The 25,414-nt window shown below is 43.7% G+C and overlaps 1 protein-coding gene across 1 annotated transcript in view; it reads right to left on the bottom strand.

The window, feature by feature from the left end:
- Positions 1 to 8,497: 8,497 nt before the first annotated feature.
- The window catches only part of Adam2 (ADAM metallopeptidase domain 2), a 44,943-nt gene continuing 28,026 nt past the window's right edge, over positions 8,498 to 25,414 (bottom strand). The window contains exons 13-20 of the mRNA XM_038310452.1: positions 25,286 to 25,384; positions 23,375 to 23,570; positions 21,057 to 21,162; positions 18,222 to 18,405; positions 15,230 to 15,307; positions 14,872 to 15,001; positions 9,908 to 10,067; positions 8,498 to 8,531 (exon numbers count right to left, since the gene is read on the bottom strand). Of these exons, the coding sequence (XP_038166380.1) occupies positions 8,498 to 8,531; positions 9,908 to 10,067; positions 14,872 to 15,001; positions 15,230 to 15,307; positions 18,222 to 18,405; positions 21,057 to 21,162; positions 23,375 to 23,570; positions 25,286 to 25,384 (987 nt within the window). The remainder of the gene's footprint in view (positions 8,532 to 9,907; positions 10,068 to 14,871; positions 15,002 to 15,229; positions 15,308 to 18,221; positions 18,406 to 21,056; positions 21,163 to 23,374; positions 23,571 to 25,285; positions 25,385 to 25,414) is intronic.

Raw genomic sequence — 25,414 nt, 5'->3', positions numbered from 1 at the left:
AAGAGCTTCAGTTAATTTTTTTTTTCTGAGACAGGGTTTCTCTGTGTAGCCCGGGCTGTCTAGAACTCGCTCTGTAGCCCAGGCTGGCCTTGAATGCACAGAGATCCACCTGCTTCTGCCTCCCAAGTGCTGGGATTAAAGGCTAGTGCCACCACTGCCTGGCAACAGCTTGTCTTCTACGTATAGATTTAAAAGTATAGATTTAGCACACTTCTCATTGTGCTAAGAACAGTTCTATAATCTATTTACAGCTAGTCTTTTGGACAGAGAAAAGAGTGTTCCCCCTTTTAACCAAAGTCATTTTACCAAGCTTTTGCTATGTGGAATTACCTGGCGTGAGTTTGAATTAAGCACACAACAAACCCACTTAAGAGTTTGAGACACGTGTACAGGCCTGGTGAGATTGGTGTTAAGAAAGAGCTTGAAGATGTTGTGTCCAGCTTTTAAAGGGTGTGTGGGGAGGTGGGGGTGTGTGGGTGGGGTGGGGTGTGTGTGTGTGTGAGGGAGTTTGATGTAACTATGTCATAAGCAGACGATGGAGCTCATGCATGCGTGCAAGGGCTTACGTAACTGCGTCATACATACGTGGTACAACTATGCTGCATTGTAGGTCACATAGGGCCTTTTAGCATTCCCTGGGTGGCTAAGTATTTTGCCTGAGTGCTTGGCTGCACTTGTGTGGCCCTGGAACCCGGAAGTGCCTGCCACTGCTGTGTGGCTGGAATTGTGACACTATGACTCAAAGGCACGAGTCTACTGCCTTTTCTATAATATGGATTTCAGTACAGATTACAAACAATGGCTATGCCTGTCAGGATTCAGGCTTTATCCTGGCCTGCCCTGGCCAACGCACGGCCTTAGTTTGTATGTAGGTGCAAAAGTCCCTTTCAGAGACAAGCTCCACTCGCTCTTGGTCTCTTTCCCGCTATTCCTCTGAAGGGGCAGATAGGACTTTTCCTGCTTCTTCTTCTCTTTTTTTTCTCTGTCTCTCTCCCTCTCCCTCCCTCCCTCTCTCCCTCTCCCTCCCTCTCCCTCTCCTCCCTCTCCCTCTCCCTCTCCCTCTCCTCCCCCCTCCCTCTTCCCCTCCCCCTCCCTCTCCCTCTCCCTCTCTGTTTTCCATTCTTCCCTTCCCATCCCCTTTATTTCAAACAAACTCCACTATGGCACCTGCAGCACCCAGAACTGCAGTGGGGCAAGGGTCTGGGGAATAAAGAACACACAGAAACACCGGTCACTCTTGAAGCAAGAATGCCAATTTTATTATGTTCCCAGGCAGCTTATATAGGGCTCTCCTTGACCAGTGGCCACGCCCTAGCTCTCGGGATTTTCTACTACAAGCCCACCAGAAACCACTTCCTTGTTATCAGGAACTCATGAGGGTTTCGTGCACAGAGAAGCTGCAAGCATAGGAAAACAAGTTGTTTACTCCAGCAGGCAGGGTGTCATAGAAAGTTCAGGGTCTGAGGGTCGGCAGTTCCTAACACTCTGCACTAAAACTCTGTCTCATAGGTGTATTTGTCTCTCCCACTAAGTCCTTACCCGCTATGGGACCCGCCAAGGTCTCTCTTGTGCTGTTTTACAACAATGCTAACATATCTAAAATGTAGCTCTTTGTGTAATCTTTAAAATTGTTACCTAGTGGTGGTGGCACACTCCTTTAATCCCAGCATTCTGGAGGCCAAGGCAGGTGGATCTCTGAGTTTGAGTCTAGCCTGGTCTACAGAGTGAGTTTCAGAGTTACATAGAGAACCCTGTCTCCAAAAAAAACAAAACAAACAAATAAAAAAATTCTTGTAAGTTTCAGGGAATAGACTGCCAGCTACCAGGACCATGGGTCTAAAGTATCAATTTTGCACCTAGGAAAAAGATTTCCCCCTAAACTCCTTAACTTTACTCTTTATATATATATGTTTAAGCAGATTTCTAATCAAAGACTTCAAACTGCGCTTTTTTTTTTTTTTGCCCCAGAAGGTACTGCAGAGTGGACAGCAAGTGAAACAGTCTGCTCTTCCCATACTTGGCCAGCATTCTAACCTTTTGGGTCCCCAAGAATGTCCTGTGTCAACAGAAAGTAGTCATAGATGATTATGTCATCCCTTATCATCGTTTATTATCAACAAAAGTCTGGGATGTTAAGTTTCAAACCCAGGACAAGTGGCTGAGGTGCCTCCTTAATACCCAAATGGACCTGGCCTCCAAGTTCTCCCAGCATCCCTTACTCCCTACCCTGAACTCTCCAGCCCAGAGGCTCTTCCCTAAGTAATCCAGACATTTTGGTTACCTACCCCTTTTGCCCCTTTGGTCTCCTGGCTGCTGCCCTTTCTCCCTTTCCCTCCCCCTCTCCCCACATGGCCCATGTCAGGTCTACTCTGGACTCTCCCAGATGTTCCTGCCCCTGCCTCTGGCTGTGTTTTCTCACGGATCTATAATACACTCCCTCCTTTAAGCAGTCCTGCCCTTTCCTTTTTATTTCTTCTTTTTTCATTCAAACATTCCACCCATTCTTCCTCAAAGAAATAAAAAGACATATCTACAAAGTGTTACTGGCAGGTAAAGAGGTAGAAGGACAAGAGGGAGATCTTGCTGGGACAAGGGGAAGATCAGGCTGGAGTCCGACACTGGAGAATTGTAGGCGTGGCCTGCAAATTCGCTTCATCTGATAAACATAAAAACGGGACTGCTTTTCTTCTCAAAAAGAGAAAAACAAACTTTTTGCTCATACAGTGTCAGGTGGGGAAGCAGCAGGGTTTCTGGCTGCAAAGCATGGAGAATGTAGAAGAGGTAGAAGAGGGCAGGTTTCTAAGGGGCTTAATCGGATCTAGCACCAGTCTAAGCAAGGGCATTCAGCATCCTAACACTTAAGCGATGGAACTTGCTATGCTAAACGTGACACAGACATTCTCCTTGCTTTGCAGCCAGAGACCCTGCTGCTTCCCCACCTGACACTGTATGAGCAAAAAGTTTGTTTTTCTCTTTTTGAGAAGAAAAGCAGTCTCGTTTTTATGTTTATCAGATGAAGCAAATTTGCAGGCCAAGCCTACAATTCTCCAGTGTCGGACTCCAGCCTGATCTTCCCCTTGTCCCAGCAAATGGCAGCAGGTCATGCAGATGGAGACTGCCCTCGAGACTGGAGGGCAGTGAGGCATCTCAGAACAACTCGTCTTGTTCAGAGGGGACCCGGCTGGAAGGAGGGGTTAGTTGTCTCTTATCACCTGCTTAAAACGATCTTGGGACATCAACCTTTTGCAGTAAGGAAACAGAGTTGGGAATAAGCAGTCTTCTTTACCCTTTGGTTTTGGCAGTGCTACGGAGTGGGCAGACCAGCAGTAAGCCTTGTGGGTGGGCCTTCCCCAGCCCCGTTCTGAGCCCACCAGGGCCGCCCTCTGCTGGGGCATGAACTCAGCCCAGTCTCCTGCTATGATCAGGTCACTCCTTTGAGTGTCTAGCGAAGCCCCTGCCAGGAAGCATTATGCTTGAGAACAAAGCCTTCTCTCAGCTCTCAGTACAGATAAAGCGCAGCTGCTGCACCAGAACAACAGACACTCTGATATTTTCACATCAACTGTAACAACCTCCAAGACAGAACCTTTGTCCTGCCCAGGCCAGGAATAGGTAAGCATCTCCCTTCTAAGGTCACTTTCCAGACAGGGCTGGGAGCTTGTCTTGCCTGCCTCCATTTTCTCCGTGGAGGTGCTCAGAATTAAGTTCATACTTCCTCTTAGCCTGACTTGACTGGATCGTGTGGGCTTTGGAGACAAATAAGCTTGGGTCAATGCCCTGACTCAGTCACATGCCTGCCTTTGGTCACGTAGCCCAGAGCCTGTTGGTTCTGCTGAAAAGAGTATTCCACAGATTGACCGATTCTCGCCAACTTTGGTTTTCAGTGTTTGCTGACCTCCTGAAAGCAACCAGGATACATGAAGCTTCTAAGGGAGCTGTCCAGATCCGAAACTTCATGCTTCTTTTTGTTATGATTGCTTTGAAAAATATGATGATAGCCTTCTGCAGATATTAAAATTCTGTTTTGATCAGTTTTGCAAAGTGTTATTTTTAATAGATTTCTATTTCACCTAAGAAATGCAGTTTTGACCTGATTGCATATCTTATTCTGCATAATGCTGATATCTGCATTTGAAATTTTCCTTGATTTTCAGAACAGGGTTATAAATTTCACCTTTTTAAATAAACTGTTTGGCTTTACTTTCAATATTTTAACTTTTTGTTTGTTTGTTTGTTTTTCAGACCAAGCCGGCCTTGAACTCACAGAAATCTGCCTGCTTCTGCCTCCCAAGTGTGCACCACTACTGCCCCGCCTTTCTTTGTTTCTTGTTCAATTTTGTTGTCAGTTCTACATTGTTTTCTGAAGAAAAATAAGTAGTTGACTAGGGACTGGGAATGAGTTTCAGTGGATAAAGCAAGATGCAGAATGTGTCTGGGGGGGGGGTGGGACACGCGAAACAAATAATTCCAAGATAACTCCAAATAGAGTATTTTAAGGTTTGTCTTTATTAAAAGGGAACTCACGAATCATAGCGAGGAAACAGGATTGGGGTTGGACATTCAGGTGTGGCTCACACGAAGAAGAGACTGAGCAGGGTGGGTACCCAAAAGCCACGCCCAACCTGGTTCAGCCTCTCAAAGGCCATTGGCTGAAGGAGGTTCCCCATTAAAGGGGCTTGCCATGTAAGCATGCAGACCAGAATTTGGATCCCCAGCAGTCATAAAAGCCAGGTAGGCATGATAACTCACCTGTAAACCCAGCACTCAGGGGTCAGACTAGTCCAAGGTTAGGTGAGAGACACCGCCTCAAAAATAAAGCAGAAAGTGATCAAGGAAGACACCTTTATAATTATGCTGGCCTGCCCTGTCACCTATGTATCCTGTCCCTTTAAGAGACAAGCTCCGCCCATTCCCAAACTCTTCCCCCCCACCCCACCCCACCTAGGCAAACTGCTCTGGCAGGTCAGTTCTCTTCCTCTATCTCTCTCTATCCATTCTTCTCAAGAGGCAGCCTCTGTCTTCTCCTTCTCCCCCTTTCCTCTTTCCTCTCTTTTTCTGCCCAATACCCACTAAATAAACTCTATACCCAAGCTCTCTCTGCATGGTTTATCCATCTGTCTCCTACCTGCCGCGGCCTCTCCCATGGCAGTGGGACCTGCCAGGGTCACCCACGCCACCAAAAATCATAACAACACCTACCTGGGTCAGTCTCTGGCTTCCATACACATGTACACATTTGTGCATATATGTGCACCTGAACACACGTGTTCACACAGGTAAACGCACATACATATATGGGTGTATATTGCACACTTTTATATGTACACAAGAGTAAATTCTTTAAAAGTTTCCTTTTCAATTCCTTAGATACATTCAAATAGCTTAGATACCTTCTAAGCTACATCACACATTTTCAATAATATTTAAAAAGACACAATTCAAAATGCACTTAAAGTCCCACTAAATGTTGTTCTTAATTCATAGATTTATGAATGTATTGTTTGTCTTAAATACTTAGGGGATTTAAGCATTGTATCATATATTTATCTGAAATTTATCTCTTTTTTCTTTTTTTTTGTGTGTGTGGGGGGCAGGATCTCATGTAGCACAGGCTAGTCTCAAACTCATCAAAAAACGACTGTGAGCTCCTAATCCTCCTGCCTCTCCCTCCCTGTCTTCAGTTATTTCTGTGCCAGGGGTGAATCACAAGAGCATGCTAGACCAGTTCCTACCAGATGATGGCATCCCCATGAATTTACCTTAAGTTTAGTCAAAAAACATGATCTAGAATATTCCACATGATAGATCAAACTTTACTTCTTTGTAATACATCCATACTACACATGCGCATATATGTATACATACATGCATGCACACACATACGTAAATGCATATACACATACATGCACAACACACCTAATACACGCATGCATACACACTTGTACATGCAATACATGTATGCATACACAATGCGTGCACAACACACACATGCATACACATACATATATACACGCATGCATACACATACATACACACATACACACATACACACATACATACACACATACACACACATACATACACACATACATGCATGCATGCATACCTCAGTAGTACAGATTTTCCTGTTGTCGGAGTCCCATAGGTCAAGTAGACTACTTTTGTTAATTACATTATTTGAATTTCTTACTAAATTTGATGATTTTTCTAACTGTCTGGGCTAAAGGTTGTTTCATGTATGGTGAAGGTGCATTAAATCTCATAGGGGCTGGGTGGCACAGTATTTGCCTGGCATGTGATAAGCCTTGGGTTCCGTTCCCAGGATTTCAGGAACAGTTGGAAAATAGACATTTTATTATTTTATTTTCCTCTTAAACTGACCCTTTGACCTCTGATGTTTTTGTCCTTTGTCTCCACAAAGGCCCTCAGGGTTCAAGACCCTCTTCCTTGGGTAGACTCCTGTCTGTGTGTGTTTTCTTCCCTCCCTTTGAAGCGGCACGTACTTCCGCAGGTAGCGTTTATACACACCACCTGTCAGAGTGTCTGCTGAGCATCGTCTTTGGGCTGCTATGGACCCTCAGACTACAGCACGGCAGCATTTCCACTGCACTCTCAACGCAGGGCAGGCACGCTTGAGTCAGGGTACCACATTTATTTTATTAGAGCCTTCCCTGTAACATGCCTACTAGATAATATGACTTATCCCTACCGGGCACCAGAAGAAGTAGGGTAAAATTCCAATATAATACAAAGTTCATAATCTTACATTCCTTACAGGCAAATCATTTTTGGAATTATATACACATATATGTATCATACATGTGTATGGAGAGATATGATTTTTGGTCAGATAGAAACCACGATATGCAGGCTTGACTTCCAGGCAATCAGATAATGCTTATTTTTTCTTTTCCACTTGTCATCTGCCCACTGAAAGAACACATACAGGAGAAGAGTCATGCACAGAGCTAGCCCGGTTAAACCGTGCAGCAAATACGCTATAGTGTACTGCCTGCATGTGTGTCTGCAGGCCAGGAGAGGGCACCAGATCTCATTACAGATGGTTGTGAGCCACCATAGGGTTGCTGGAATTGAACTCAGGACCTCTGGAAGAGCAGTCAGTGCTCTAAACAGCTGGGCCATCTCTCCAGCCCTATAAAAACGATTTCTTTTCTTTTCTTTTCTTTTCTTTTCTTTTCTTTTCTTTTCTTTTCTTTCCTTTCCTTCCCTTTCCCTTTCCCTCCCTCCCTCCCTCCCTCCCTCCCTCACTCCCTCCCTCCCTTCCTTTCTTTCTTTCCTTCTCTTTCTTTTCTTTCTTTCTTTCTTTCTTTCTTTCTTTCTTTTTCTTTCTTTCTTTCTTTCTTTCTTTCTTTCTTTCTTTCTTTCTTTCTTTTTTGAGACAGGGTTTCTCTGTGTAACATCTCTGGCTGTCCTGGAACTTGCTTTGCGGATCAGGCTGGCCTCGAGCTCACAGAGACCCACCTGTCTCTGCCTACCAAGTACTGGGATTATGGGAGTAAAGGTATGTACCACCACCACCTGACTGAACTCAGAATTCTAAAGGATGTAATGGAAAATGTATTGATTATATATATATATATATATATATATAGAGAGAGAGAGAGAGAGAGAGAGAGAGACAGACAGAGAGAGAGACAGAGAGAGAGACAGAGAGAGACAGAGAGAGAGACAGAGACAGAAAGAGACAGAGAGACAGAGAGACAGAGAGAGACAGAGAGACAGAGTCTGATGTAACCTATGCTAGCATTAGCCTTGAATTCTATGTAGTAGAGAATGAACTTGAACTCTTGAACCTATCTCTACCACCCAAAAGCTGGGATTACAGGCTGACACCACCAGACCTGACTCTTGCTTGTGTGTGTGTGTACTTGTGTGCATGTGTCCTTGTGTGCATGTGTACTTGTGTGCATGTGTGTGTATGTGTGCATATGTACTTTTATGTGTTCATGTGTACTTGTGTGCCTGTGTGTGTATTTGTGTGCATGTGTACTTGTGTGTATATGCAGGTGGATTTATATGCACAGATGTGCACATGCGTGTGGAAGCCAGAGATCAACTTCCACATGTTTCTCAGGTGCTGTCCACCTTGTCGGCTAGATTGACTTGGCCATGAGCCTCAGGGATCTGCCTGCCTGGTCCATCCCTGCCCCTCAGGGCTGGGGTGACAAGCTGTGCTGTCACATCCAGCTTGCAGTATGGGTTCTGCCTACAGAACTCAGGACCTTGTGCCTTCAAGACTTGAGTTACTTTCCCAGCTTGCAGGATCTTTTTCAGTGATCGATTGTGATATTATTTATAACATGCTCATGCTATTGATATAAATTACAATACGGCAAAGTAGTCATTAGTTGTTTGGGTTATACAGAACAAACTATATGACTATTGCCCTTCACACCCAATACATTTTTCTTCTTCCTTCTCTCCCTTGCAATGTTGGAGACTTACCATGACATCGTGGAACTTTTTGCGGTCCAGACTAGTCTTTTGTTTCGGTTTCACTTTCGTATTGCCTACAGAGTTAGAGACAGAGACGATCACTTAGAGACAGGGATACAATGTTTCTAGGTTGAGCCCACTCTCGGATTCTTAACTTTTTTTTTTTTTTTGGTTTTTCGAGACAGGGTTTCCCTGTAGTTTCTCGAGCCTGTCCTGGAACTAGCTCTTGTAGACCAGGCTGGCCTCGAACTCACAGAGATCCGCCTGCCTCTGCCTCCCGAGTGCTGGGATTAAAGGCGTGCGCCACCACTGCCCGGCGATTCTTAACATTTTTAAATGGCTCAATTGCCTGGGAGCTCTTGCAGCCATTCACCATCACCTTTATTCACTGCTGGTAAATTTACTAGTTTATTGCCCTCTTCCTGTGGTCTGCTTGGTTTTTTACTATCAACTTGATACAACTTAGAGTCACCTAGGAAGAGGGAATTCCACTTGAAGAACGGCCTATGGCCGTTCGGCCAGAATGTCTTGATTGACGTGGGAGGGCCCAGCACCATGTCTAGGCAGGTGAGCTTGGGCTGTGTGAACTAGAGAGGGAACCAGTCTATATCCCACTGTGCTGGGTGTCAGGTGCACGCTGTCTGCCCGGTTTTTATGTAGGTGCTGGGGGTGAAGTAGGTTCTCACGCTTGTGTGTGCGCACTTACCACACTGAGATACCTCCCCAGCCCATTCCATCCTCCCGCATTTTCTTTCTGAGGCAGTTTTTTTCACTATGAAGTCGAGGGCTAGGCTGGAACTCACTAAGTAGACCAGGCAGCCCTTGAACTCATGATCCTTTTGCCACAGACGTGTGCTACCCTCCTGGTGTCATGTATTTTAGTCATAGTAGTCTACATAATTCTTTGGCTCTTTAGTTCTCCATTTATGTATATTAAAAAAAGGTCAAAACTGAACAAAAGGTAAAACTATTTTCCTGAACTTTTTTTGGTCAATTTTTCAAAATAGCAATAAGAACTCTTGACAATACAGAAACAGTAAAAATTAAGTAATGTGTAATGCATATATGATAATAATTTTAGTAAGTGGGAGATAGCAACTTTCATTTGCTTTTATCCCTAAAGAGGCCAGTGTGTGTGTGTGTGTGTGTGTGTGTGTGTGTGTGATTTTTTTCGACTTTTTTTGACTTTTTTTTCTTAGTAGCACAAAAAAAAAAAAACAACAGATATCTCTGTGGCACTTTTATACCCATTAATTTTTTATAAGATTAAAACCAATCGTTAAAAAATCTGACTATTATGCTAGTAATCATTAATCTATTAAGTACTCAGTTTCCACACGAAGGACAAAAGTTAAATCCGAGTTACTAGCTACGTCTATCTTGATACCATTAATAATCCATTATACCAACTAATTATGAAAGTAAGAAAACAAGTATGAAATCCACACACTCATCGCTTGAGAAGTCACTGGTCCTCCATTTTTTCCTTTGGGAATGGATTTTTATCAGTATGGCGATCAGGACACAGATCACAATGTAGAAGGGGATGATCAAGAAAAACGGCCACCGGGTAGGCTTGGAGCGGTAAGCACTTGCAATGTAGTGCCTTGCTGGCAAAGAAAACACCAGGGGTTAGAAGGCAGATGCCAGGACTGAAACAACGCTGCTGTGTGCTGCTGTCGTTGGAACAAACATGTTACACCATTTAAAAGTTTGTAATTCAGCCAGGTGGTGGTAATGCATGGCTTTAATTCCAGCACTTGGGAGGCAGAGGCAGGCAGATCTCAGTGAGTTCGAGGCCAGCCTGATCTACCAAGCGAGTTCCAGGACAGCCAGGACTACACACAGAGAAACCCTGTCTTGAAACAACAACAACACCAGGAACAAAACAAAAAAAAAAACCTTTATAATTACATATATTTTATATATAAACTTTATAATTACATATAATTAACTGTATATAATGTAAATAACATAATGGCACCAGAAGCTCCACCTTCAAACTCTCCAAATCTTTGTGTAAAAGTCCTGTCCCTTGCTTTTCTTTTTGCATGTATCTTTTTAAAGGATTTTTAAAATTTCTTGTGCTTAAGTGTTTATCTCTATGTATGCATGTGTACCATGTGTGTGACTGGTGGCTGAGAAGGCCAGAAGAGGGTGTTGGAATTACAGATGGTTGTGAGCCACCATGTAGGTTCTAGGGACCAAACTCGAGTTCTCTAGAAGAGAAGCTAACAATGGAGCCATCTCCCCCATCCACAATCCTTGCTTTGCCTTGGAGACTCTCCTATTCCAGCCAGTCTCTGATCAAAGGAATTGAAGTATGATCTAAGTTACCAGTGAGGAATTCTCAAACTCTTATTTCTGGTAAAAAAAAAAAATGCTGTACATATATTTTAGGTCTAAATTATGTTTTATTTTGTTTTTTTTTACCTCATCATATTTTCATGTCCTTTCTCACAGACTGTTTTTCCAGAATATTTAAAGGTTTAGTTCTCATATTTAGATAAACTGTCCACTTCATAGAGCATCAATACATCAATATTGGTTGGCTCACAACAGCCAGGGGATTCAATACCTCTGGTCTCTGAAAACACCTGGACTCACATGCATGTAATCCCTGCCCCAGCATACACACATCCACAGAATTAAAAAAAAAAACAATAAAAGCAAGTTGCTTTGAAGATATATATATATATATATATATATATATATATATATACCAGGTATGGTGCTGCATGCCTTAATTGCAACACTTGGTAAGCAGAGGCGGGAGGATCTCTGTGAGTTCAAGGCCAACATGGCCACATTGTGAGTTCTAGGCCAGTCAGGGCTACACAGTGAGACCTTTGAGAAGTGCTTTTTACTTCTTCAAATCTGTTATGATTTTCTCTGTGGTTAATTGTATCTCACACATAAAAGCAACATCCCATCATCTTTTCTAGTCTTTTTGTTCCTTTCTTGTTCTTTCCTAAGTTTAAGGCCTATGACATAGGAAACATACTGAATATGTATTGTGAGAGCGGACTTTAGTGTTTGCTACTAATTTTATGAAAAGATAAATATTGCTAATTATAAAATGTGTTGGTTTCAATTTTCTAGTACCCTTTATCAACCTGACCAGATCATTGTCTACAGTCTCTTCGCTGCTCTGTGGCAGGTGAGGAGTCTCAATATCAGTCTCTCTCTCTCTCTCTCTCTCTCTGTCTCTCTCTCTCTCTCTCTCTCTCTCTCTCTCTCTCTCTCTCTCTCTCTCTCTCTCTCTCTTATTCTGCAGCACCAAGGATTGTACTAGTCGCTGTTTTAAGACATCTCGTGGTCGGGTGGACAGTGGTGAACATCTGTAATGCAGCTGTAGAAGGCAGAGGAGACTGGGAGTTCCAAGTAAGTCACACACTCTTCCAGGATAGACATCTTCATGTTTCTTTTCCCCTTTCCAAGTCTGGCCACAGAGGGTGAAGCCATTCCTTTTCTGATGACTGGCTGGGAGGTAGCGAACCTGTTCTTCTCTGTTCTTGCTCTCAGGGACCTCCAAAGCTAAGGTCCTTTTCTTTCCTTGTCCCATCTCGGCTTCTTCGTGGGGTCTTACTGCTCATCGTCTCCTCAAGGCCTGTGCAATGGTACAAACTGTCTGCACGACCAGGGATTCTGACTCCTCCTGGTCCACCTGTGACTCTGGGCACCTGAACTTGGGCAGAATCCGTGGCCATTGCCCTCGAGGAGGCAAATCGCTCAAGTCTTTGTTGTTGGTCCAACACTCTGTGCGCCAGGGAGGACGCTAACCTTCTTTGGAGAATCCTTGTTGCTGATAGGGGTTCTTCGTTTGAGAGGCTGGGGTCTGTGACCAAAGGACATTGCTGAGAGAGTCCATAACAGGGTGCTGTTGAAGGGGTAACGTAACTTAAAATGATGAAAGGTTGTGGGATCCTGTGCTTCCTTGTGCCTCATGCAAAAGGCTGGCACCTGCTGTCAGGAGGCCATCGTGAGTGCAGTGACTCTGCTGGTGTCTCCAGGCTAGGTTGATATGGTTAGAGGGGGAAGCCTTCCTATGTTAAATCACGCAATTGTTATTAAAAGACTATCATAGCATGATAACCCTCATTAGATGATTAGCTTTCCTGGGAGACAATTTGGTCTTAAAGGTGTGTGATTACATTATAGTGTTTCCTTCACAGTACCTTCAGGTGATCCATGTATGGTTGCATGGTGCTGCGTCCTTTTAAAGGTGGCTTTGGACACTTTCAGAAACCTCTCCAAGTCTGTTGGTCTACATATAACTCCATGACAGCAGCAGGACAAGAAGTTTCGCTTTTGAGAGAGTTTGAGTCATTCCAGAAAGCACAGTGTCTTAGTTAAGGTTTCTATTGCTGTGAAGAGACACCGTGACCACAGCACTCTTATAAAGGGAGACATTTCATTGGGACTGGCTTACAGTTCAGAGATTTAGTCCATGATCATCATGGCTTGAAGCACGGCAGTGTGCAGGCAGACATGGTGCTGGAGGAGTGGAGAGTTCTGCATTCTTGATCTGAAGGCAGTAGAAGGAGACTGAGTGAGCTTCCGAGTCCTCAAAGTCTGCTTTCACAGTGACCTATTTTCTCCAGTAAGGCCACACCTCCACCAACAAGGCCACACCTCCCAAAAGTGCCACTCCTTCTAGGCCAAACACTAAAACACCTGAGTCTATGGGGTCATACCTATACAAACCCCCACACACAGGCAGTCATGCTTCTCCATCTGAGAACTCACAGGGGAACATGGCTGGTTGTTGGACCTGCTCTAAACCAACTGAAGAACAAGATGGGAAAGCTGAAATGGAGCTCTGCTGTACAACTATCACGAGCATGAAGTTTGTTGGAAAAGATACCATGCTTTTCACAGGAAACGCAGGCCATTTGGAAGTCATGCCTTGCTCAAACTTGATTCTTCTGGCTTTACCTTAAAGAGTCTCTCAAAACAAATAACAACAATAACAACAAAATCCTCAGGAGTTAGGGCTAAATACCTTGTAAAGAGCGCCATTTTTGTCTTTTGCCAACTTGAGTTTTGTTGCTATAGTGAACGGCACTGGTTGACAGTGTTACAGTAGACACCCATTGGTATGGATTTTTTTTTCCCTTCATGGTGGTACCTGGGTATTGAACTCGGGGTCTTATATGGGCTATCTAAGTTTTCTACCATGATAATCTATCCCTAGGCCTGGTCTGGAATTTTAACTTTGAATACAGGTAACTATACACTGTGAGCTAGCTTCATGTTGAAGATTTTCACATGTGCAGCGACCAAGGATGCTCGATTGTGATTTTGTTGTCATTGCTGGTTTGTGCATCTGAATTTGTTATCAGGGTTATGTTTTCCTCAGTGCTATTTTTTCTTTGCAAAAAATATCCCAATTCATCTTGGAAAGCATCTGGGCCTACCTTCTGATTATTTTTTTTTTTTTTGTGGTGGGTTTCTTATAGTGCTGTATTATTTGTGTTTTAATAAATAAAGCTTGCCTGAAGGTCAGTGCAAAGCAGCCACACTAGTCAGCCATACAGGCCAGGGAGTGGTGGCTCACACCTTCAATCCCAGCAGCCACACTAGCTAGCCACAGAGGCCAGGCAGTGGTAGTGCACTCCTTTAATCCCAGAACTAGAGAGGAATATAAACCAGAAGGAGACAGGTCTCACTCAGTCTCAGTCTGAGGATTCATGGTGGCAGGATCACCATTTCAGTCTGAGGTAGAGGTAAGAGCCAGTGGCTGGCTGCTTTGCTTTTTCTGACCTTCAGGTTGAACCCCAATATCTGTCTCTAGGTTTTTATTATTAGTGCTACAGTTTCTTAACCATAACCTCCAAATTCTCAGAGAACTTTTCTTGGTTCTACCCTTTGGTTGACAGTTCCTTGTCACACCTGGTGGCTTTGCCAGCCTGTTTCTTCCTGGTCGTAGACATGAACCCAGAACTTACATACTTCTTCTCACCATGTCAAGTTCACAAGACAGGATTCTTTCAATGTGAGTTCCTGAGTGTTGGATTAAAAAAATAATCCACTAAGGCCACAACTATGGGTCTCTTTGGCCGACTTTTCTCTGTTTTGAACCTTGCTGTGGTCACTGTAGACTGACTTACTTAACATTCTTAGTTGTGTGTGTGTGTGTGTGTGTGTGTTCCAAAGGTGGGTGGTAAGTGTCTTCCTCAGTTTCTCAACTCCTTAACTTCTATGTCTCTCACTAGCCCAAAGGTTACCAATTGATCTAGATTGGCTCCTGTCTCTGCCTCCCAAGTGGCAGAACTCCAAGTTTGTGCCACCACAGCGTTTTTATGTGAGTTCTTGGGACAAAACTCCAGTCCTCACGTTTGTAAGTCAAGCATTTACTTCCCCTGTCCCACAATGTTTTAATTACGTTTTCTACTCCTTAGGAAGACTTACCAGGGATCGACTCAGCTCGTTGTTGGTTGCCACTGTCAATGCTCCCACCAGGCCACTCATCCTCTGTGTTCACACAATCTGGAGGTAAGTATGTGGCCGTACAGTGGCAATGTTTCTTGTTATTGCATACCTGAAAACAGCATAAAGTCACAGGCTAAGACCGGCAGCCGGGTTCATTTACGCCAGGAAATATGCAAACTAGCGTTTATGTCAGACAATGTCCATTTTCCTGTGTGGCTTCTTATTGGGACGGAGGGCAGCAGGCGGGGCGGGGAGGGACATGATGGGGGGACTCAGCCCTGGCTCTCCTGAGCAGTTTGGAGGGCTTGCCTTTCTCACTCTCGGGGCTGCCACTTACACCATGGTTGTTGCAGTCTGTCGGGGTGCAATCATAATCCAAGACTGTAGCTTCTACACATTCTTTGTTCATGCAAACCTAGAATGGACGAGGGGCCTGATATGTCAGCTGGATTCGTCACTTTTTAAATGTGTTCTATACTCTCTTAAGATAAAAAAAAAAAAAACCATCTTGAAATACCACCCCGTCCCAGTTATGCCGGCTATTGGCAATGTGGCAAAAATCCAAGAAACGATGCCCCAACACACATACCAGCTAGGGTGTGGTCAAAAGGTACAGTCCCGGGGTAGGAATGTAAACTAGTATAGTTCTTACGCAAAGTGTGCGGAAAGTCCTCGAAGTAAATCAACAAGAGAAAGATTTAGAGTTATCCTGGGCCCCCACAGCTAGGTACACACACAAAGGAAATAAAGTTAGGCTGCTGAGGAGATACCTGCCCTGTCCTGCCCTGTCCTGCCCTGTGTATTGTATTATTATACATAATGGCCAAGAGATATTGCCAGTTTCACTGTCACCAATAGACAGGTAGATAAAATGCAGTATAGATGCTGCATAGATAAAATGTATCAATGTAAATTATTACAAATTGTTGAAAATCAACCCATTACAAATGATCAGACTTAATATATAAAATGCGTATTGAAATGGTTGTTTGGCCACAAAAGCGGAATGCAACCTTGCCGTTTGTGGCAACCTGGAAGAGCTTAGAGGGCGTTGCGTGACATCATCATTATGTGACTCCAGGTAGAATTAGAGAATTCTGAGGGACTGGATGCAGAATGGGTGGGGGTGGGGAGATGACGGAAGGCTTGCTAACAGGTAAAATGTTACAGGTAGAAAAGGAGAGCAAACTGGTACTGGCCTGCAGAAGCGGGTGGCTAGGGAACTACATACGACATGGTACGTATGGCAGACAAAAAAACAACAAATACTTAAAGGTAGATATGCTGGCTGCTCTGATTTGATCACTGCAGAAGTGTTTCCGGGTCTCAAAAATATTGCATTGTGCCCACAATATACATAATTATTATGTAAGATTGAGATCAAATGATTATCAAAAGCATTCTCAATACCGAGCCAGTCTTTAAACACCCAGAGAAGCAGATTTTTCAGACACCTAATTTGCAACGACGACAACAAAAATCGTAAGAAACAAAAACCAAACAGAAAAGCACGGCCTTTTCTTTCTTTCTTTCTTTCTTTTTTTTTTTTTTTTGGTATTTTTCAAGACAAGGTTTCTCTATAGTTTTGGTGCCTGTCCTGGAACTAGCTCTTGTAGACCAGGCTGGCCTCGAACTCAGAGATCTGCCTGCCTCTGCCTCCCGAGTGCTGGGATTAAAGGCATGCGCCACCACCGCCCGGCTTAAGCACGGCCTTTTCGATGGAAGGGAACAAATTAGTTTTATGGATGTAATTAACATTCTCAAAAATCCCTAAAGGGAAATACAGATGAAGAACTAGAATAAAGCAGGGCAGTGACGTCAGAACAAAGAAGACTAGAAACCAGGATCAAACTGGAAAGGGCACCACACAGAAATTCTAGTTCTAGGGAACATACTAAGGCGACTGGAAACTTCACTGCATGGGAACCTCACTGCATGGGAACCTCACTGCATGGAAACCTCACTGCATGGAAACCTCACTCACTGCAAGGAAACCTCACTGCATGGAAACCTCACTGCATGGAAACCTCACTGCATGGAAACCTCACTGCAAGGAAACCTCACTGCATGGAAACCTCACTGCATGGAAACTTCACTGCATGGGAACCTCACTGCAAGGAAACCTCACTGCATGGAAACCTCACTGCATGGAAACCTCACTGCATGGAAACCTCACTGCAAGGAAACCTCACTGCATGGAAACCTCACTGCAAGGAAACCTCACTGCATGGAAACCTCACTGCATGGAAACCTCACTGCATGGGAACCTCACTGCAAGGAAACCTCACTGCATGGAAACCTCACTGCATGGAAACCTCACTGCATGGAAACCTCACTGCAAGGAAACCTCACTGCATGGAAACCTCACTGCATGGAAATCTCACTGTATGGGAACCTCACTGCATGGAAACCTCACTGCATGGAAACTTGACTGCAGCAGAAGTGGCCAGGAGGAGGGAGGCACGGATGGACCCGCAGACAGGGTGTCTGAGGCTAAAGAGACTAAGAAATGGAGGAAAACTAACCAGAAAAGTGACCAGAGTCTAAGGGCTGGAAGGAAAGAGCATCGTCAAGTTACCCCATGTTTGGGCCATGATTCTGCACCATGATTTTCATTTTGTCCTCCTTGCCATTAAATTGCTCAGGACCCCCTGCCGAGGGAATGGTGCTGCCCACAGGGGGCTGTGCCTCCTTACATCAATTAACAATCAACTCCCCCACCCCATGCCCTTGGGACCAACTTGATCTAGATAATTCCTCTTCCCGGAAGAGACTCTCTTCCCAGGCAGCAAGTTGACAGAACTAACCATCACATGCTGGTTAGATTTGTCTGTTTTATGCTTTACTCTGTGGAATCTTTATTTTCACCATTATTTAAGATAATTATGCGAAAAGATAATCCACCACATCACAAGCGCTCTCTTTCTGCAACATTCTGAAAATGTAACGAAATGGGGGTGAACCCCATGATTGTCCCTTCTGGGAATTGGTGTGACTTCCACAAAAAGCAGCCAACGAGATAGCATTAGTAGCAGCAGCTGTGCAGGATCAATTATTATTATTATTATTATTATTATTATTATTATATTTCTTTAAAAAATACCGCTAATGATAGAGCATAATTTTAGGATCAATGACTTTATTCTATTTTATTCTTTGAGTTTTGATCTTATTTTCCAAATTTCATCATTGATTGCGTACTTACATTTTGAGAGAACACATTACTAGGTATACATATCAATAAGTACTCACTACATTAACACTGAGGAGTTGCCGGGGGAAGATCACGCTTTACGGCACTGGGGAGTTAGCGGGGTGAGATCACCTACCTTGTTGGCGTCGCAGACAGTTCCGTCTCTCACCCACATATTGTCGCTGTCTTTATGATTAGCGGCATATTCCAGGGAAACGCAGATGTGCCCGCTTATATTGGCATAAATTATAGTGGCAGCTCTTATTTTAATTAAATTCTCACTTTCATATTTACATATTAATTTCCCACACTTCCGGTCACTATAATTTACAGATAAATGAAAGCCATTATTTTAATAGAGAAATACTTTAATAGGATTTCAAAGACAAATAGATTTAAATTAAACATTGGAGTTGGCAATTAATTTTGAATAACACACACAGAGTCCTTCCTGGATTATTGACAACAATGAAGATATTAATTGTGAACTCTTCCATTGGCTAGATTACCATTTGTGATGTCTGTCGTCACCTGTATTTGATCCTTAAACACAATCAGATCCAAGCTTATTCTAACTTTTAAAAAAGAGCAATTGGCCTGGTCACCAGACTGATTGGGTTTCCTTTTTGGCTCAACAACTGATAAGATATTGAAGTCCACATCCCAGAAGCACCAGACATCATGCATATTATTACGATAAAATAATAAAAGCAAAAATGCCCTAATGGTAGTGCAGAAAAACCCAGGGAAAAACATACAGAACAATAAAGGGGCATTAGCTACAGAAGAACAAAATGAAAACTGTTGGTCAAACAAATGAGAATGTAGACCAGAAAGCTACGGAATGGTCTAGCCAACAGGGGACAAAAAGTATGCCATCTTCCTGCTCCACACATAGAGAGGACACCTGTCGGCAAGGACAGTCATCTCCTATAGAAGTGGCTTTCAAATCAACTTCCTGGCAAGGTGGTCTTTGAGGACCCTCTCCTTCCACCCTCCAGTCAGCTAGCTCGTCCCATGTGTGGTGAGACCGAGGCTTTGCACAGTAGACAGGTGCGCACTTATGCGCAGGAAGAACGCAGACTCAGGAAAGGAAGGGAGAAACTGTCTCCTAGGCATGCTGCTGCTCCCTCTTTAGCTAAGTGTTATTCTTTTAGCCTGGAAGGGCTGGCCTTGGAAACCAGTAACCCTGATGCTGGAGGAGCCTTTCTTGCTTTGATACACACTATAGAAATCCCTCAGCCTGCATCACTTTGAGACCAGCGATCTCAGTGGGCAATGGATGCCAGTAACTGAGCTGAGCCGCCCAAAGGATCCAGGTTAAGTACTTGGGGAAGAAGTACCACTGTGATAGACAGCACGGCGAGACACGGGGCTACAGAGTAAATCTGTAACCACAAAACTCGGAGACAAAATACAGGCACCTTCAGCAAATCCTGTCTGCACACAACATGCATGCATACGTACGCACGTGCACACACACACCATGCATACTATCTAAGCCACAACTTAGTAATCATTCCACATTTCATCACCCAGATAGTGAATTGAGGCTTAGATAGTATGCATGTCTGGCTTCTCTGCTAATCACAGCCATAACCTTAACAGTTTAATGTTTCCTCTTCACATATAAGGTTTATTAAAACACACAGACATGGAATTACCTCCACTTCATGAAAACATGCATTTTCTTCATTTTCTTTCCTTCTTTCTCTCTCTCTCTCTCTCTCTCTCTCTCTCTCTCTCTCTTTCTTTTTTTGTTTTGCTTTTTGTTTCTTGTTTTTTTTCGAGACAGGGTTTCTCTGTGTAACAACCCTAGCTGTCCTGGAACTATCTCATACAGACCAGGCTGGCCTTGAGCTCACAGAGATCTACCTGCCTCTGCCTCCCACACACGCTGGGATTAAAGGCGTGCGCCACCACCACCCAGCTGAAAACATGAATTATTTTTTTACAGCAAAGATCTTCTCATGATACCCTTTCAAACAAAATAAAACCAAACCAAACCAAAAAAAAAAAAAAAGAAAAAAACCAGAACCAAATATAAACAAAAAACACCACAAGCCCAAATCCTTGAGAAGTTTCTAGGGTGCCAAATCTCAGGTGCTTGCAGGCAGCCCTGAGGTAAGTCTATAGCTCATTGCCGTATGTTAGGAACACTTTGGTCAGGGCCACACAGGTTCTTCGTTAATGTTTCCCTTTCTTGTACTTTAATTTCAACTCTATAAAGAATGCCCACTCTTGGGGCTGGAGATATGGCTCAGTTCTTAAGAACACTGGCTGCTCTTCCAGAGGACCTGAGTTTGATTCCCAGCATCCATATTGGTAACTCACAAGGGTAACCCTTGTTCTAGCCTCACCAGGCATCAGGCATGCACTCACACATATAAAGCAAATAAACAGAAATGTACAGAGAAGTATGTCCACTGTGTGTGTGTGTGTGTGTGTGTGTGCGTGCTGTGTAAGTGTTTCTGTATGGTGTGTATGATGGCCTAGCTACCTGTGCGCATGTATAGAGAGACCATAGGTCAATGACAGGTGTCTTTATCTATCCCTCTCCACCTTGTTTTGTGAGACAGGGCCACTCAGGAGTCCTTGGGGCCCACCTGTCACTGCTCTCCAGAACCAGAGTCACAAAAGTACGCCGTGAATTAAGGAGACAGCATAGAAATGTCAAAAATGTTAAAAACTGAATACTTATGGCTGATGAGTGGACCTTCATAGAAATAAAACACTGAGTGGCAAAAGACAGAGAACAATTCAGGGACAGACGAATTAGTTCAATTGGGACAACAGCCCGGTGTGTATGGGGCATGACAGGGAGCCTCTCTAGGCTCTCCTGCCATCTGTCACTAGATTAGACATGGCAGACCTCATGGTCAGCTGTTATTTTGCTTCCATATGAAAGTAACTGGTGGCATTTTCAAGTGTAAGGAGCTAGAGTCTGATCACATTTTTTTTTAAGGCATACTTAGGTGCGCAGGCTTTGTACCCCGAGGGGCTGATCCCGCAGTTCCCAGATATGTCTGTTTTGGAATTCAGCTCCTCATAGCATTCATTTGTACCAAAGTCGGCTTCTGGAAGGTAAACAGAAAGGTGTTAGTTGCATTGAATATTCGGTCCTTTGCACTGAAATAGGTAATGAACACTTTCAAAGTTCTGAAATGGTTCAGAATGTATTGCACAGAAAACAAACATCACATAAAATTGAAAATAAAGGCATGTGGACGATGGCACAAAACCATTTCAGTCACATACTTCAAACTTGATGTCTCCTGCACAGTGCCTAATATGTAATGCTAATATCCCTCATACATGTAAACAAGAAAGACAGTTTCTTACACAAATCATTGACTTACTGTGAATAAAGGTGGGCTTTTTTGCACAAATGTCTTTTCAATCGAACTGTTCACCAATTATTTTCATCTCTGGTTCATCTTAGCTTCAATTCTTCTAAGACCCAAACTTCCTAGAGAAAAGTTTCTATTTTCAACCTCCATCCATTCTACGCTTGCTGAAACCTCTGACTGGGACTTTTGACACCTGCATTGCTTGGCTGGAGGAAAGCAACTTGTCACAACAGCATCCTGGACAGTCACTAGGTGCTCGGTTAAGTTGTGTAGAGATGCCAGTGAGCCCAAAGTTGATGGTTTATTTTGTCTCAGAAATAATTTGCCAAGTATGTTGTGGGTAAGAAGTGCAGATTATGACCCTGGTTAGAGCAGCAAACTGTTGCTTATGGACTAGAAAGCAGGCAGAATCTGAATATTTCATAGCTGCAGAGACAACTTTTAGATCTGTCACATTCCATTGGCTCCTGTCCAGTTTCCTCCTGAGAGTAAACCTGGGCAAGATAGGAGATCAGCTCGCGGGGAGAAGGCTTTGGTTGCATCATGCTTCCACATCTGCCTGTGTATACATCAGAGCACATGGCGGAAAACCCTGGAATTCCATGGCTAAGACACATGGGACCAACCTTCTCCAAATTCTAACTGAAGCTCAATGATATCAACGAATATCAACAAACAGCAAGTGAATCGGGACGACTGGCCTCCTCTTAGGTCTAGTGGAGTAGAAACACGGGTGGCAGTGCCTGCAGGATGCACAGTCCACAGGTGGGCCTTTTCACCACCAACCATGGAGGAGGGAAGGCTCAGCAGCGACTTCGAACTAAAGATAAGTCTCTACAATTTCACTCAGGAGTGAACAGAGCAAAGACAGCTAGGTGCACTCAAATAACGGTGCAAGTGTCTTGACATATACATGGAGAAATAGCACGAAGGATACAATCTACAAGGGAAAAAAAGTACCAGAAATAGATGGGGTGGGGAGATGGTAAAGAATTGTGATTGCTCTTTCAGGGGTCTTGGTTTGATTTCTAACACCCACATACTTAAAATAAAAATGAATTTGTTCCCCAAAAGTACCAAAAGTAGAAATGGAGGCAATTCTAGATGAGTAGACATAAACATATATTTGGTTTTTGAGGTCTGTGTGATAATGTAACACTTAGTTCACTGCTCCAAGAAACTCAGAGAACAACAAACAAAAATATCAAACAAACAAACAAACAAACAAAACCCAAAGACAATTTGGATCAAAAAAAGAAAAAAGCAGTGTATTGTGGGTTATAGTTTCTCAAAAACACAGAACCCCCAGGACAGTGGAGTAACTAGTAACTGACAATAGAATCATTCTCCTTTCTCTGCTCAAAAGATTGATTCTCACTCGGATCCCTTCCTCTCTGTCTCTCTGTCTCTCTGTCTCTCTGTCTCTCTCTCTCTCTCTCTCTCTCTCTCTCTCTCTCTCTCTCTCTCTCTCTCTCTCTCTTTTTCTGACAGTGTTTCTCTATGTAGCCCTGGCTGTCCTGGAACTTGCTCTGTAGACCAGGCTGTCCTCGAACACACAGAGATCCGCCTGCCTGGGATTAAAGCCATGCACCACCACCATCCAGCCCCTGTCATCTATTTCTTGACTGGGCCTGGTGGTTCAGGTTTGTAACCTCAGCTACTTGGGATGCCGAGGCAGGAGAATCACAAAGTCAAAGCCTGTCTGGGACACAGAGTGAGTTCAAAGCTAGCCAGGGAAACTTAGCAAGAAACTACTTCAAAACTAATGCACGGGAAAGTGGATGGGGGCTGGGCGTGCTCATGGTGGAACAAGAGCGCATGCGGCAGGTGTGGCCCTAATTGCAATCCTCAGTACCGCAAACCAAATAAAACAGACTCATCTGTTTCTTTTCAGCACCCAGAAAATGCTTAAACGGAAAAGTCAAATGATTAAAGATACCATAGCCAAACAGATCACGGCACTGTTTCTCTCCGTCCTGACACAAGCCATTAAGACAGATCCACTTATCCCGTCCACACGGATGCCCGTCGAGGATGAAGAAGTCTTCCTCACACACTGGGGATGTGCCATTGCAGTACTCTGCCAGGTCACACTCCCCGCTGGGAGGCCTGCAGACTTCCCCTTTGGGCTTTATCTGAAGGGGGAAAGGAATCACACTGAGTAAGGCCGCAGAGAAGCAGAGAGGCACCCTGCAAACCGCTGGAGTGCTGTGCATTGTGTGCGTCAGGTGGGAATAAATGCTCTGTCTGGCACATCAGCAGGGATGGGTGATCTCTTAGGGCTCCACCCGAGAGGAAGAGCTACAGGCAATTAATGACGCCCAAGAGAGGGCGAATCGGTCTCCTCCAGGGATGAGCCACCTAACTGATTATCCAGTGCCAAGTGGTCAACCCGAACAAGATATATACAAACACAGTCAGTGAACTCAGCATGTTGAATTCATATATTTACTCATTTACCTGTAAATATATATGTAACAACAATAATTAAATAAAAAATCATGAATTAGAAAGAGAGTGGAATGGGTGTCGGGGAGTTGGAGGCAGGAGAGGGGGAAATGATCTAAACATATTGTACATATGTGAAATTTAAAAACAATAAAAATACACTGTTAAATTATGTGCTGCTCGTAGCCCATTTTGACTATATATGACGTGTAATAGGAACAATATTTCTGTTTCGGTCATTTCATACAACCCATACATCCTTGTTTTAATTTTCAAGGAATGAATGTTTGGAATATTATAGAAATGCAAAAGAAAATTAATTTTTCATGGTTGAAAGATTTTGTTGCCAATACTCTGACATTTCTGGTGGAAAATGCACACAAATAGGATGAAAGATTTAAAATTAATTTCTTAATAATAGAAATGTCTGTAGACCTCCATTGGTTCCCTCCCCTTGGAGGCTGGGGAATCCTGAAGACGGGGCAGGAGGATTGTAGAAACCAGTAGGGTCGAGCACCCCAGGAGAACATGGCCCACAGAATCAACCGGGGCTCAATTAAGCAGGGCTCATAAGGGCTCACAGAGACTGACGTGGCAATCACGGAGCCTGCATGGGTCTGCACTAGGTTCTTTGCATATGTGTTATGGTTATTAGCTTGGTGTTTTTGTGGGACTCCTAGCAGTGGGAGTGGGGGTGTCTCTGACTGTTTTGCCTGCTCTTGGGACTCTTCTCCTCCTACTGGGCTGCTTCGCCCAGCCCTGATAAGAGGGTTTGTGCCTGGTCTTATTGTATCTTGTTATGCCCTATTTGGTGGATATCCCTAGGAGGTCTGATCTTTTCTGAAGGGAAATGGAGGGGGCGTGGATCTGAGGGAAGGGTAAGCATGTGTGTGTGGTGGGTCGGGGGACTGAAAGGAGTGGAGGGAGGGGAAACTGTGGTCTGGGTGTGTTGCATGAAGGAAGAATAGAAAAGAAGAGATATAGTAAATTTGGAAAAAGAAATTACAAGCTAATCTTGAAAAGGATAATAGAGTAATACCTGTGATATATATATATATATATATATATATATATATATATATATATATATATATATATATATAAATCACTGACAAATGCCAAAAACAGAATGTAAATGTCAACACTCTTTAAAAGAAAAAGCTTGGGTCTGGAGAGATTGCTCAGTGGTTATTGTCAAGAACATTGGCTGTTTGTCCAGAGAACCCAAGTTCAGTGCTCAGTACCCACACGACAACTTACAACCATCTGTCACCCAGTCTCGGGAAATCCTACACTCCCTTCTGGCCTCTGTGGGACCAGGCACCTGCATGGTTCTCAGACAAAACACCCATACACATAAAAAGTAAGAAAAAAATCTTCCAAAAAAAGAAAAGGCTCTTACATTACAATTATTGCAGCACGGCCCATCAGCACACACTGAACCATCTGACAGCTTACAGGTGTTGGGATCACAGCATGGTGGAGGTTGGTCACCACAGCCCTGAAAGGTAAACCACATGTATAAAGAGTC

This window comes from Arvicola amphibius, chromosome 13, assembly GCF_903992535.2.
Source record: "Arvicola amphibius chromosome 13, mArvAmp1.2, whole genome shotgun sequence".
In the NCBI taxonomy this organism is placed as follows: Eukaryota; Metazoa; Chordata; class Mammalia; order Rodentia; family Cricetidae; genus Arvicola; species Arvicola amphibius.
Note: the sequence above shows the minus strand (reverse complement) of the source record. Positions and strands in the feature narration are given on the sequence as shown.